This window comes from Mercurialis annua, linkage group LG4 (assembly GCF_937616625.2).
Source record: "Mercurialis annua linkage group LG4, ddMerAnnu1.2, whole genome shotgun sequence".
NCBI lineage: Eukaryota > Viridiplantae > Streptophyta > Magnoliopsida > Malpighiales > Euphorbiaceae > Mercurialis > Mercurialis annua.
Window position 1 is genome coordinate 40,634,221 of NC_065573.1, and position 14,829 is coordinate 40,649,049.

Sequence of the window (14,829 nt, forward strand, 5' to 3'; positions counted from 1 at the left end):
TTAATCCTTGTAATAGATTCTTCTGATTAGAGGACATAATTTATTTTTAAAATTATAAAATATTTCAACTAAATTGTTGACTGAAAACAAAGTAGTATTTCAACAAAATTAAATTCCCTTATCCAGAAACCAAAAGAAATTAAAAAAATAAAAGGTGAGTTTAGAGATATGAGATATGATGATGAGTAATCATATCTAATGGGGTCGACAAAGTATAGGTTAGAGGGTAAATTAGTACTTTTGGCAATAATCAATTGTTTGAAATTTGAACCACGCCTAACTGTTTAACCACGCCTAACTGTCATATGTACATATTATGCTATGCAAAGTGTTTGATGAAGGTCAACTAACTTTCCGCCCAGCTTCAAATCACTTGTCGCGAGCTTAACTAGTTTAAGGGAAAAAAAGTTTTTTTTCTTTCTAGTTATAAAAATTTGAGCACGGTACGTAATTAACCCGTTTATAGTATTTCCTATTACATTCTCTTATTAATCTCCTGTTATGTTTTTTTGTATGTCAGCTGCAAGTTATGTATGTTTAATGATTTAATTTGATTTTAGTTCATGTTTTTTTGCTCTTCTTTCTGATCTTGATTATGTGCAATCTACAACACACAGGCACACCTATAGCTTTACTTTTGTTTCCAGTTGCTGTGTACATGACATAAATTGAGAATTTTGTTACTTTATTGGTGATTTGAATTATGGTTGATCTAAGGTTAATTGAGCTTTTGTTAGGTTTAATGGAGAGCAAGAACTGTGGGGTTAGCTTAATAGCTTTGGTGGGTAGTCTTTTCTGCTTTTAAATTATACTTCTTCATGTTAATTAGCTTTCATATTATGGAGATCTCACTGATTACTAATCATGAAGAGCAATGTATTGTGATATCTAAGTGTAGTACGAACAATCAATCCATTGGATTTGTCATAAATTGAGGAAAGACCTAAGCTTTTTGTCCTAACCGTTTGTTATCCATTCCAAGTTCGATTTCAGTCACTTTGGCTCTTGATATAATTTCCAGCCTTCACATAAATTGGGACCCCTCATGAAAATGTTTAGCTTTTCGCAGTATCCAAGTTTTCATGCTTGCGATAGTAATTATACTTAGGAATGAATTTTTTTGCATTAGTTAATTGTGATATAAATGAATCTACTTTCTTTTGAAACCCCTCTCGGGAATGTGTTGGAAACTTGGGGGTTTCGGAAACGAAACTTCATTTTATAAAAGAACCTTAAAATAACATCGTTTCTCTGTGTCCGTGTGTAATTGTCTTGTTTCTCATATCCGTGTCTGTGCTGCAACGGTGCCAAGTTTACTAGCTCGAAATGTAATTGCTTTTAAATATCTAAGAAGAAAATCTTAAATCATTCTATAGTGGAATTATACTTGCTGATAATTGTAGTAAACTATCTGGACTTAAAGTTTTCTTATGTTATTCTCTGGTTCATGATGCTTATTGTGCTTTTTTTTTTCCCTGATCAATGGTTTGCCGCGCTTCTTATATAGCTTCATGGATGACGGTCTTGGTGCGAAAATAAAAATTGTCCCAGATTACTTTCAAGTTTCAGCTTCTAGTGAAGACACTCCTCAAAGGAGTACTTCATCTGATCAAGTTTCAACTAGTGAAGACACTCCTATAAGGAGTGCTTTATCTAATCTGCAGCCCAGAATTGATAATCAGTCGTGGTAATTACTTCTTCCTCCGGAAAGAAAATGTAAAATAGAATGCATGAAAACTTTTAGTTGATTTTAATTCTTTCTCTTGATTTAGAATAGGTCCCGTAGCCCTTCGTGGACCGGAAGAAAATTGAAAAGGGCTGCATTAATGTTGAATTTCTTTAGTCTACGGAGTTTGCCATGGAGTTCTGGAAGTGGTTCGGAAAAGGTCAGTCAAACATCTTTTTTTATTTCATTCCTGGCTTTGTTTGTACGTTTTTATTATTTCCTGAAACATGTTTTATTTGCAGATCGAGTTGACTAGGGCTGAGTTAGAATCCCTTAGATCTGAACTTGCTGATATAGAAGAGAGAGAAGCTCATTTAAAAGCACAGTAAGGACTTGATCTTGAACTTTTGAAACTTATAGGATGATTATTTTCTTAGGAACTTTAATTCTGGTCAGTCACAATGATTACATTCGTCATATTTTCCTAAGCTCGAAGCTAATACTAATTTTCCTATTTTTTATTGCATCACAAGAATTAAGCACCAAAGACAATAATGCATCAAGAGTTTCTCACTATAGCTCATTCATATTTCATTGTTTATGAATTGGATCTTCAATTGTTGATTGATTATTGTAATACCCCGCAAAAAAAAAAATTGAAATTTATTTTATGAGTTTTCAAAAATATTGAGTCGTTTGCGAATTTGTGGTTCGATTTATGGTTTGATTCGTTGTTACGATTATTATTGTGAATCCATAATTAGCTATTTACCAATATTTTTTTTAAAAGAAAATAAATAAATAAATAATTGTTATATGTCTCATACGTAAAAGATGTTATTAATTTAATCTAAATTTTATAAATGGATTAAATTAACACAAAACCCAACCTTGTCAAAACGTGCATTAGAGTAGATTAATTATTTTTCTTTTCCATGTATTTTTCTTTCTTTCTTTAACAGGTCTATATAGAGACCTTTTACCATTAGACTTCGTAAGCTTTTAAAATTCTGTTTTAAAACCAAACTCATTCCATTCAATCAAACAAACCCTAGCCGACTTCTTCACCTCAAAAGCATTCTGATAATATTCACCATCCATTCCTCTCGTGGCTTTGAAGTTTGGTATGTTTCTCACGTTTCTTTTCCTTGTTTATTCGATATCGTCACGTTCGGTTTCTTAGCTCATTTTTTTTTATTTTAAGCGTTAGATTTGGATCCGTCTCGTCCTAGTTGTTGTAGACACACACCTCTACGATTCTCAACTTCGTTTTAGTTAAACGGTACGTGAAACTTCTCCGCTTAAGCGCCGTTGCGTTTGACCGTTGTTATTCTTTGGCTGTTGTTCTTCTTGATTGCTGCTGTTTTTGATTCATGTGGGATCTGTAAATCCTTGATGGTTGAGTTTTTACTATCTGATGAGTGATTGTTAAGGACTGGATTGCTTGGGATTACTGTGTTGTGTTGATCTCGTGTCTTATTTTTGGTGATGACAGTGGACGGGAATAGAGTTGTTTTGAATGTGTACCCTGTTTTGTCCACTTATTCATTGATTAATTGATTTCATGGGTTAAATATTGGTGATTTAATTTGCTGTTTGAAATTGATATGGTGGGTTTCCATTCTTGCATGCATTTAGTGTTTGATTTACGTAATAATGTGTATTGCCATGTTCAAAGAATGGCATGACTCATTTATCTTTATGTTCCTTAAATTTTTTATGACTTCATGGTTGTTCTTGTTTTGTTTAATTAAAAGTTTGATTTGGTAAAATTCCAATTTGAAACCGAACTTTTAATTATCGAATAGGTCGTTAAAATGCTAATTATTTTAAATCTGAGAATAATATTTGTTTTGATTCTAATTTAAATTATTTGGGATTATTATATTTGAAAACGATAATTATTCTATCTTATAATTATATAATTACTTGGGTAGTTATTAGTTATTTTAAATTTTGCTTGTTATGCCAAATTGGCTAAATTACAATTTAACTTTTAAATTTACGTTTTAAGATTTTAAACGTTTTCTAATTTATTTTAATTAAATAAATTATTAGTAATTATTGGTTACTTGGATTTAAAGATATTGAGTTCCGTTTTAAATATTGATTATTATTTTATCAAAATTATACATCTAATTATAAACTATGGTTTATAATTGGATATTATATATTTTATCAAAGTTATTTTGGGCTTATAAACTCCGGTTTATATTTTGATAAAATATTTGGGCCGGGTTAGACTTGGGTCGCCTGACATGTGTGGTTAGCGTGTTAGTTATCGGTAACTCGGCTAACCCACTATTTGGATTTTAAAACGAATTATTATTTAATATTTATTTAAATAATATTTATGAAAAGGACTTTAAAGCAAGAACTCAATAGTCTTGTATTAATAGGGCGTTATTACCTTTTGGGTATTTTGTGTTGCCTTGGATTGTTTTATTCCGACGTGTTATTTGTGCTAGTCTTATGTGCTGTCTAGTACTCTCTAGAGTTAGGCGCTGTTTTTAATAAATATTTATATTATCTAGACTTGTCGACTGTTCGTGCTACGTAGACGAATCAGGAGTAGTTGCTTGCCAGTTATCACGTGGATTAGCAAGCAGTGAGTTTATATCTCTATTTACCTCTTTATTAAGCAAATATTATATTTTGTATATGTATATGTATAAACAGCTTTTGAACTGTTTTTCGGCATTGTGGATTTGATTTGGAACGTGCTACTCGATGGGCATCATCGGGACTGCGTGCGCACCGGTAATGATTATGGTATTGAGGTAGGTTTGAGATACGTCTCACCTTAGTGAGGGCACCGGTGGAAGATACGTCTCCTGGGCTCACTATTTATTAAGTGTTAGTCGGGGATCGGTTATTGAGATACGTCTCACCGACACGACAATGGATTTAGAATTGTGGTTTAGGGTTTCATTGATAATCCATAATGAAAATGTTTTATTAAACGTTTTTTTAAAGGTTTTCAACTTAATAAATGTAAATGGTTATATAAACTCTACTCAGTAAATCTGACCCCGTTGTTTTTCCCAATTTTCCCCAGGGTTATGATTTGAGCGAGTCAGCTGGTCTCTGATTCTTTAATTCCTCAGAGGTTTATTTTATTTTATTAAAACTATTAAATTGATTTTATTCTTAGACCGCAGTAGTAATTAGAAGTTGTACTTGTCTAATACTTGTTATCATAATTATTCAATTGATTAATTGTTGTTTTGGCATTAATATAATAACTTGGGTTATTAAATATTTATGCTATGTTGGAGACTCAGAATTGATCGAGCATCTAGCATCTATTATATAAATATTGTACTTTATGAACTGTTAGAACTAGGCTAAAGTCTCGGTTGCCCCCGAGCATTGTTTTCTTGCAGGTTATGTATTTATAGGGTTAACTGTAAGGCTAGCTACGGGTTTTGGTACAACCATACCCATACCCTAGCGTCGGTCGCGATTCATGAAATTGGGTTGTGACAAACTTGGTATCAGAGCTTTGGTTTCAAACCAAGGCCTTTTGCATGTTATGTATTTATTGTTTTGGCATGATAAGTGGTCGTTGTGTCTTAGGAACTACTGCGGAATTAGGATTCGTGTCTTGTCTTTTGTAACGTCATCTTTTGTTTTCAAACTTTCTGCCTACACATATAGGATGGTGTCGAGTCAATCGTGTCATATTTGATCTTCTGCTAAGATTTTATGTGATAATTGTTATTTCACTTGAGTGATCCTTTTAATTACTTTTGATTTCTCTGGAAATCTTATGATTGGTAATTTGCCCAAATTCATACTTGGCTATGACGTTGTTTGTCTTATCATGTTGATATGGCATTTCATTGGGTAATAAACTTTGATGTTATGTCTTTAATGGTTTTATAAGGCTGGGTTAATTGGTGAATAGTTTTGGCTTTGGCCGAGAACAAAAAAAAAACATTTTGTTAGGCTTTGACTTTGTTTATGGTATAAATGATTTTGATAGTAAAATCGTTTATCACGTTTTGTGACTTTACGTTGCTGATTTCATATTGGTTTAGAAATTCTTTAATAAAGAATTATTTTAGTCTAACTGGTGTTTTGGACATAAGAGTCAGATGAGTAGTCTGAGCATGATAACCTAAAAGGTGATTTTCATTGCGTTGCCACTAAAATAATTTTTCTCGTATTTCAAATTTACTTTGACTCCAAAAGAGTTTTTTTTTTTTTTTTTTACATAAAATTATTTTGTAAGGTGATACCATTTTAAAGATTTAAAATACTTTTGGAATTTTATTGTTTGGTGGTTTATCGAGACTTTAGTGTTGTTGGTCTTAATTGCTTGGTTGCTATTTTTATTTCGAAGTATGTGTTTTGAATAGGTTAATTAAATTTTTCAGATGTCTCACTTGGGTGATGACTTGATGTTACTACTTTGGTGTTGTCGAGTTCCCTAGTTGAAAAGATCGAGGTTTTGTTGTAAATTGCGTTTTTCTGGATTTAAAAATGCGTTGTATACGTTTTACAAATGGTTATCGCGGGCTTGACTTGGGTCACCTAATTTAGAAGTTGAGCTTGGAAGTAGTAATTTACTCGGCTAACTCAGTGGTTTATAATTTGAGGCGTTTATTAAATTTAACCATTATTTTGATAAAGAGGTTTCTGGAAAATAATTTTTAAACTGTGGGACTCGACACGAACTCGAAATTTATTTGTTAGTTATATTTCAAAAGAATTTTGAAGTGCACTCTTATAAGATGATATAATTACAAATTTATTTTGATACGAAAATTCAAGCTTGTTGTAGTATGTCTTGATTTCGGTCTTTTAAATAGGTTGGGCTGATTTTGCTGAATGTCATATTTGGTTGAACTATTTTGATTGTTTTTATTGTGTCACTTCGTTTGGAGTAATACGTGAGATGAATTAATTCACGTGGTCATGGATGACTTACCTTGTTGTATGGTCTTAATTTGTGAGTAAGGCCTTTGTCTTCATTTTTAGTTTCGATGGATTTGGTGTTTTATTTGTGAGTCAAAATCCTTTGGGTTTCGATATCGAGGAAGCGTAGGAATTTTTTTTCTTTCTTGTAACGGTTGGTGGTTTATGATTATACTGAAAAAGGATATTAAAAATCTTGACTCGAGATGATAAATTGGTGTATTTAATACGCTGGTGTTTTCATTAAGTTGATTCGGTGTGATACGAGAACTGGTGGTAAATTTTGTAGAAACGTATGTGATATGTTCATTGGAAATAAGTTTCAATTAGGGTTGAGGTTAGTTGGACATTTATGCGGAGGAGTTGTAACAGAATTATTAGGTTGAGTTGTTATATAGCATCGAATGTTGCTAGGTTGCAAGTAAGGAATTTGAAAAATATTTTGAGGTTATCGAGTGCACATCTCACAGAGTGTAACATTTAGCAAATATTTTATCGAGAAGTTGATTTCAAAGGTTGAAATTGTTAAAATATTTGAAATAGTTTCAACACGTAATTGTTCCCAGACATATCATGAACATGCATTTTGAATGTCACGAATAGGATTGCATTGAGCATTAAGTATGTTCACTAAATAAAAGATAAATCAATAATTCATACATGCATAATAGTACATGCATATAATGATTAGGGTTGGATGCAACTCTTTGAGGATGCGTGCTGTCATCACCCTGGCGCACAATTATGTAAAATGAATTTTTTCGATAAAGAGTTTTGAGAAAGATATTTTGAAAAGAGCTCGCGAGTCACATTGTAATGAATTTACTTATAAAGTTGTTGGATTTCAAATGATTTTAAACTGTTACAGAAAGGTAGCTAGACAAATACTCTGTGATGATGGTGGTAAATTTTGGGCGATTACGTGTAATGGATCACTCTAAATTGTCAGAATCGTGTATTTCATGGAACGTGAAATTGAATTTGAGGTTGCGCTCGAGATATAGTTGTGCCAAGTGCGGCGTATGGTTAGATTCAGATTAGGAAGTTTTCGTGATAATTTCCTATTAGTGATTTAAGGATTAGTAGATTAAGGATATTGGTTTTGCTCATGTGTGTGTATACACTACGTTTTAAAAAGAAACTTTATTTTTTCAGATTTGAAACTGTCCAAGTATTTTGGTGTACTGCTATAAAGGTATTTTCATAAACAAAAGATTTACATTGCTAATTTTACCTATCTGAGGAAAGGGAGACATTTTGTCAAAATTGATTTAAAAGGGATAATAATATTTTTTTCGCTTGAGCGATTTCTTCAATTGTGTTTTCGTCTAAGAGCAAAAATTTAAATACGATTTAAATTTTAATGTCTTGAAACATTTATATGTATTCCGAATATGGAGGATTTTGCCACAGTTTAACTTTTATGAAAAAATTATAAATTGATGTTAACAAGTTGGTTTAAAGAGAACATAAATTTTGCTAGTTGAACTGTTTCATAAATTTGCAAACATTTTTAAAAGTAAAGAGAAATTGTGGATTCAAAGTGCGAGTAATTTGAAAATTTTCAAGGGTTTACAAAACCGATGGTTTTTCAACGGTAAAGGTACTTCGATTTTGAATGCAAAAGGAGGTGTAAGACGTAGAGTCTTTTAAACAGGAGTGGAACATTTTGTTTATAAAAGATTTTGTATTAAAAAAATTTATACCCCCATGGGTTGGTTTTGAGCATAACTAACAATCCGGTCGTAGTAAATAGGTCTAGTAAACAGGTCGTAGTAATCTCTCGTTGTATACGAGGTTATAGTCAATTGATTAAATAATTTTGAGAATTTGAGTTTGATTTGGATATATGAGTTAGTTGATTTGAGAACCGAGGATCGCGATTATAGGTTTTCGACAACCAGGAATGGTTGATCGATGTTGTTGATTGATAGTGTTATTGTAATGTTTAAATATCGTTCGGATAAGTGGTTGAACCCACGGTGTGGGCGACAAAATTTTAAGTTGTGAGATGCAGTCAATGTTCATTGTAACCGTGGCGTTATGTTTTTGAGTGATTGGAAGAATCATTATGATATATATTCTTTATCACTGATATAGAAATTGTTGTTATCATGAGAGAGGTTCACTTTTCTTTGAATTGCGATATGAGTTTTTGTGTTTTATGATTCACAAGTTAATGGTATTATCGAGTGGGTACTGATCGTTAGGGTTGGATGATTATTATAATGTTTGTTTTGAAACCGAAATATTATCTGAAGTTTATTGGGTTTTGTTATCGATCATTTTGATGTAGAGATGCTATAAGTGAAAGAAAGTAAGTGTTGCAGAACGCAAGAATTTTTTTCAGCTTGTGTTTTTCAGTATCCCTAATTGACGATAGAGTTTAGAGTTGTAAGAGTTATATTTGAGTTTAGTGCTTGATTTTGTATTTGATATTGAGGATTTTATAATAGATGAGTTTTGAGCTAGTTTTGAAAGTCACTCCGGTATATAGTAATTGCGACTCTCATATGAATACTTGTTATTTACTCATATTGCGTTGAACGAGTAATAGATGGAGCACCTAATTATTGGAATTAGAATTTTTTTCGCGTATGCGTGTGGTGATCATTCGAATTTTCACATTAGTTTTCGTATTTCTTTAAGTTGGGGAGAATGTAACACCCCATATTTTCAGCGTGTATTCCGCTAAAATATATTTCGTTTCGCTTGACTCTGCTTAGTTGTCTTTGTGCGGTTTTGTTTTACTTAGGTTGATTTTGGCGGTTTTTATCCCGTTTCCGTTGAGTTATCACCTGATCGTAAAGTAATTTTAGGAATCAGAAATTTTTTTAATTGGTGGTTTTCTTTCGTTCCGTTGAGGATGCGTTGTTCCGTATTTTGAGTTATGTGTGATTTTATGTGTGTTATAATAGTTTTTCTTTGACTTTGATTTTGTGGTAAATTCGAGGACGAATTTTTAATAAGTTGGGGAGAATGTAATACCCCGCAAAAAAAAAATTGAAATTTATTTTATGAGTTTTCAAAAATATTGAGTCGTTTGCGAATTTGTGGTTCGATTTATGGTTTGATTCGTTGTTACGATTATTATTGTGAATCCATAATTAGCTATTTACCAATATTTTTTTTAAAAGAAAATAAATAAATAAATAATTGTTATATGTCTCATACGTAAAAGATGTTATTAATTTAATCTAAATTTTATAAATGGATTAAATTAACACAAAACCCAACCTTGTCAAAACGTGCATTAGAGTAGATTAATTATTTTTCTTTTCCATGTATTTTTCTTTCTTTCTTTAACAGGTCTATATAGAGACCTTTTACCATTAGACTTCGTAAGCTTTTAAAATTCTGTTTTAAAACCAAACTCATTCCATTCAATCAAACAAACCCTAGCCGACTTCTTCACCTCAAAAGCATTCTGATAATATTCACCATCCATTCCTCTCGTGGCTTTGAAGTTTGGTATGTTTCTCACGTTTCTTTTCCTTGTTTATTCGATATCGTCACGTTCGGTTTCTTAGCTCATTTTTTTTTATTTTAAGCGTTAGATTTGGATCCGTCTCGTCCTAGTTGTTGTAGACACACACCTCTACGATTCTCAACTTCGTTTTAGTTAAACGGTACGTGAAACTTCTCCGCTTAAGCGCCGTTGCGTTTGACCGTTGTTATTCTTTGGCTGTTGTTCTTCTTGATTGCTGCTGTTTTTGATTCATGTGGGATCTGTAAATCCTTGATGGTTGAGTTTTTACTATCTGATGAGTGATTGTTAAGGACTGGATTGCTTGGGATTACTGTGTTGTGTTGATCTCGTGTCTTATTTTTGGTGATGACAGTGGACGGGAATAGAGTTGTTTTGAATGTGTACCCTGTTTTGTCCACTTATTCATTGATTAATTGATTTCATGGGTTAAATATTGGTGATTTAATTTGCTGTTTGAAATTGATATGGTGGGTTTCCATTCTTGCATGCATTTAGTGTTTGATTTACGTAATAATGTGTATTGCCATGTTCAAAGAATGGCATGACTCATTTATCTTTATGTTCCTTAAATTTTTTATGACTTCATGGTTGTTCTTGTTTTGTTTAATTAAAAGTTTGATTTGGTAAAATTCCAATTTGAAACCGAACTTTTAATTATCGAATAGGTCGTTAAAATGCTAATTATTTTAAATCTGAGAATAATATTTGTTTTGATTCTAATTTAAATTATTTGGGATTATTATATTTGAAAACGATAATTATTCTATCTTATAATTATATAATTACTTGGGTAGTTATTAGTTATTTTAAATTTTGCTTGTTATGCCAAATTGGCTAAATTACAATTTAACTTTTAAATTTACGTTTTAAGATTTTAAACGTTTTCTAATTTATTTTAATTAAATAAATTATTAGTAATTATTGGTTACTTGGATTTAAAGATATTGAGTTCCGTTTTAAATATTGATTATTATTTTATCAAAATTATACATCTAATTATAAACTATGGTTTATAATTGGATATTATATATTTTATCAAAGTTATTTTGGGCTTATAAACTCCGGTTTATATTTTGATAAAATATTTGGGCCGGGTTAGACTTGGGTCGCCTGACATGTGTGGTTAGCGTGTTAGTTATCGGTAACTCGGCTAACCCACTATTTGGATTTTAAAACGAATTATTATTTAATATTTATTTAAATAATATTTATGAAAAGGACTTTAAAGCAAGAACTCAATAGTCTTGTATTAATAGGGCGTTATTACCTTTTGGGTATTTTGTGTTGCCTTGGATTGTTTTATTCCGACGTGTTATTTGTGCTAGTCTTATGTGCTGTCTAGTACTCTCTAGAGTTAGGCGCTGTTTTTAATAAATATTTATATTATCTAGACTTGTCGACTGTTCGTGCTACGTAGACGAATCAGGAGTAGTTGCTTGCCAGTTATCACGTGGATTAGCAAGCAGTGAGTTTATATCTCTATTTACCTCTTTATTAAGCAAATATTATATTTTGTATATGTATATGTATAAACAGCTTTTGAACTGTTTTTCGGCATTGTGGATTTGATTTGGAACGTGCTACTCGATGGGCATCATCGGGACTGCGTGCGCACCGGTAATGATTATGGTATTGAGGTAGGTTTGAGATACGTCTCACCTTAGTGAGGGCACCGGTGGAAGATACGTCTCCTGGGCTCACTATTTATTAAGTGTTAGTCGGGGATCGGTTATTGAGATACGTCTCACCGACACGACAATGGATTTAGAATTGTGGTTTAGGGTTTCATTGATAATCCATAATGAAAATGTTTTATTAAACGTTTTTTTAAAGGTTTTCAACTTAATAAATGTAAATGGTTATATAAACTCTACTCAGTAAATCTGACCCCGTTGTTTTTCCCAATTTTCCCCAGGGTTATGATTTGAGCGAGTCAGCTGGTCTCTGATTCTTTAATTCCTCAGAGGTTTATTTTATTTTATTAAAACTATTAAATTGATTTTATTCTTAGACCGCAGTAGTAATTAGAAGTTGTACTTGTCTAATACTTGTTATCATAATTATTCAATTGATTAATTGTTGTTTTGGCATTAATATAATAACTTGGGTTATTAAATATTTATGCTATGTTGGAGACTCAGAATTGATCGAGCATCTAGCATCTATTATATAAATATTGTACTTTATGAACTGTTAGAACTAGGCTAAAGTCTCGGTTGCCCCCGAGCATTGTTTTCTTGCAGGTTATGTATTTATAGGGTTAACTGTAAGGCTAGCTACGGGTTTTGGTACAACCATACCCATACCCTAGCGTCGGTCGCGATTCATGAAATTGGGTTGTGACAATTATCTTCAATGTGAAAAACCAATAAATCAAAACATGTTTTTTTTTTTATCAAAAATGTCCGTCTTTGTCACACCAACAGCTAAAACCTTCTTGTCATACAGGTTGGAACATGTTGATGAAATTCTTCGATCCGCTCGCTTGTCAGGATATTTGCACATAAGAACTGTACTGAATTTATTCATTTCTCTAGCCTTACTTCCATTAGTTCATGCTGCAAAAACTTGTGCGCATTGTCCTTATACATATTTTTTTCTTTTATGTTCTTTATTCATAATTTCTTCTATTATAGAGATGGGCAGCTTTACCTGGAGAACCTCCGCCACTTGATGATACGGAAGTTGATGATTGGCTTCCGCGCTTTCTTGTCCTTCACGGGCATTGCATCTTCTTTTATTTATTGTCCACAGGTAACTGTTTTCTACCAATGTTCCTCCTGTGGTTTTAGCAATAAACATGGAGGAATTATTACAGCAGATTATTTTAAGGTTTCCTTTGTTAAGAATGAAGTTTCGTGTCCAAACGGTACTTAATTTGCTTGCTTATGGAAGTATAAATCAATGCAGATATGAGTCCTCAGGATTCCACTCTGCTGCCTGATGTCGTTGAAGTGAGTTCTTTGCCAAGCTTTACACGAGAAGATGATCAAACATGGTATTCCTTCTATATTTTGACTCGTCATGGACTGCGGTTTGAGTGCTCGAGTACTTCTAAAATACAGGTATCTACAGTTATAGACGTGTTCTATATATGGACTGATCTTATATATATCTCCATTGTAATTGTATTCTGACACGCGGACATGTAGGAGCTTCCTGTTCTTCATCTTTTTCATAATCAATCAAAGATTAATTTCTTCAAATTTTCTTCGTTTTTCTGATCAGGTGGATTCATGGTTAACAGCTTTACAAACTGACTGCAAGAAAGCTACAGATGGTTAGAGTAAAATGTAAATAAATGACACATTTTCAACTGGCAGCTGTACATAACCCAAAATTTGTTTAATTTAGATGTAATTAACTTATTCATTGTACATAGAATAAACAAGTAGGAATTGGAATTGATGTTTTACCACTCATTATGGTATATAAATAGAATTATTTTTCGCAAGTTCAACTGATAAAAAGTTATTCATTTTAGCATTTTTGCCGGACCAGAATTTTAATTTAATGCTGAATGGTTTTCAGTATTCTTAAGCAAACTTTCGTTGCTGTTGATGTGCAGTACAAGCAAGAAGATGAGTTCCATTCATGCTAATGTGTTGCTCATTTTGGCATTCTCTTATGGATTCTCTGCAAAGTAAAAAGGGTCAAAAAGATCCAAACATGTGCTGTCTGGAAAAAACACTGATAATAAGCGATTAATGTAAAGGTTTTAGTATTCAATCTTTAGAATGATATTAACCTTTTTCCTCACTCGCATTCGTGGGTCACTCATGTTCAAAGTATAGCTCAGTCGGTAGAGCTCTGCTCTTACAATTGGGTCGTTGTGATTACGTGTTCATCAGTCTGAAGCCGTCTAATCTCTCAGGTAAAATGGCGAGCTAGGTGGTTCAATCAAAGATCGAAGATTGCATAGTTCGCTTGGCGTTCCGCAATAGAATATCGGTAGCAGTACCTATCTATCAGTTCTTGAAGTAATAATGTATTAAAAGGTCATGTTTGGTTCATATTAAGGTAAGAATCTAATACAAGCTTCTCTAACTCTCAACAGCGAAGCTCTGCTCCATATGTCTTATGCCACTTTGTAGAGAATAAAGTAAAATTCTCGTTAAGGTAAGAATAAGTGCTGCTTGTCTCTATGGTATATCACGGAAACAAATCAATCTCGTATATAATTGCAACACGTGATACATGGTAGATGTGCCACACAAGTTGATTAGGCATTCAATAATTGAGATTATAACTAATTTGATGCTCCAATTTAAAATTCCGAGGTTATTTAAATACAAAATAAGTATCATACGCAAAATAGATATATTATTATAATGGATTAGTAAATTGTTATGAATTCTATCATAGTTAAATTTAGAAGGTGAAAGCTATCAAAAATCCTTGAGGTTTTGTAAAAGAGCACATACACACTTTTATTGTAAAAGCCCTTAATATTTTGAAAACATTGTAAATAACCCTAAAGATAAGTACCGCCAAAAATTAATTGTTAACATGTTTATGTGAAAATGACTAACCGTCAAGACAAATTTTAAGATAAATAAAATGCTGAATAGATTTATTAAATCATTCAAATACAAAATTAAATGAAAAGTTGTTGCATAGGAGAAAGAAATTGGAGTTATTGCAACAAAGGTCGAAGGCGGTGAAACTGATGCAATGAAGCCGTTGTTATTATTGCTATTTCAAATTACAAAACGCACTACTGCATTGTGTAACACCATAATTGCCGACG

General features: G+C 32.2%; 1 protein-coding gene and 1 long non-coding RNA gene across 2 annotated transcripts; both read left to right on the top strand.

Annotated features, from left to right (window-relative positions):
* Positions 1–512: 512 nt before the first annotated feature.
* LOC130015390 (uncharacterized) lies at positions 513–13,533 on the top strand. The gene is made up of 8 exons (XM_056105414.1): positions 513–531; positions 1,508–1,687; positions 1,778–1,886; positions 1,969–2,051; positions 12,528–12,591; positions 12,716–12,833; positions 12,990–13,144; positions 13,308–13,533. Exons 2-8 carry the CDS (start codon positions 1,512–1,514, stop codon positions 13,362–13,364), a joined length of 762 nt encoding a protein of 253 aa, XP_055961389.1. The 5' UTR covers positions 513–531; positions 1,508–1,511; the 3' UTR covers positions 13,365–13,533.
* LOC130015391 (uncharacterized) lies at positions 2,058–4,739 on the top strand. Its single transcript, XR_008790555.1, has 3 exons — positions 2,058–2,948; positions 4,201–4,274; positions 4,725–4,739. It is a non-coding gene; the product is annotated as an uncharacterized LOC130015391 (long non-coding RNA).
* Positions 13,534–14,829: the final 1,296 nt, after the last annotated feature.

What these genes read in the sequence shown, in the direction of transcription:
- LOC130015390 (XM_056105414.1), top strand. Translation starts at nt 1,512, where the DNA reads ATGGATGACGGTCTTGGTGCGAAAATAAAAATTGTCCCAGATTACTTT. An exon ending in CTGGAAGTGGTTCGGAAAAG is followed by an intron (nt 1,887 to 1,968) that starts GTCAGTCAAACA and finishes TTTTATTTGCAG; the next exon opens with ATCGAGTTGACTAGGGCTGA. An exon ending in GATATTTGCACATAAGAACT is followed by an intron (nt 12,592 to 12,715) that starts GTACTGAATTTA and finishes CTTCTATTATAG; the next exon opens with AGATGGGCAGCTTTACCTGG.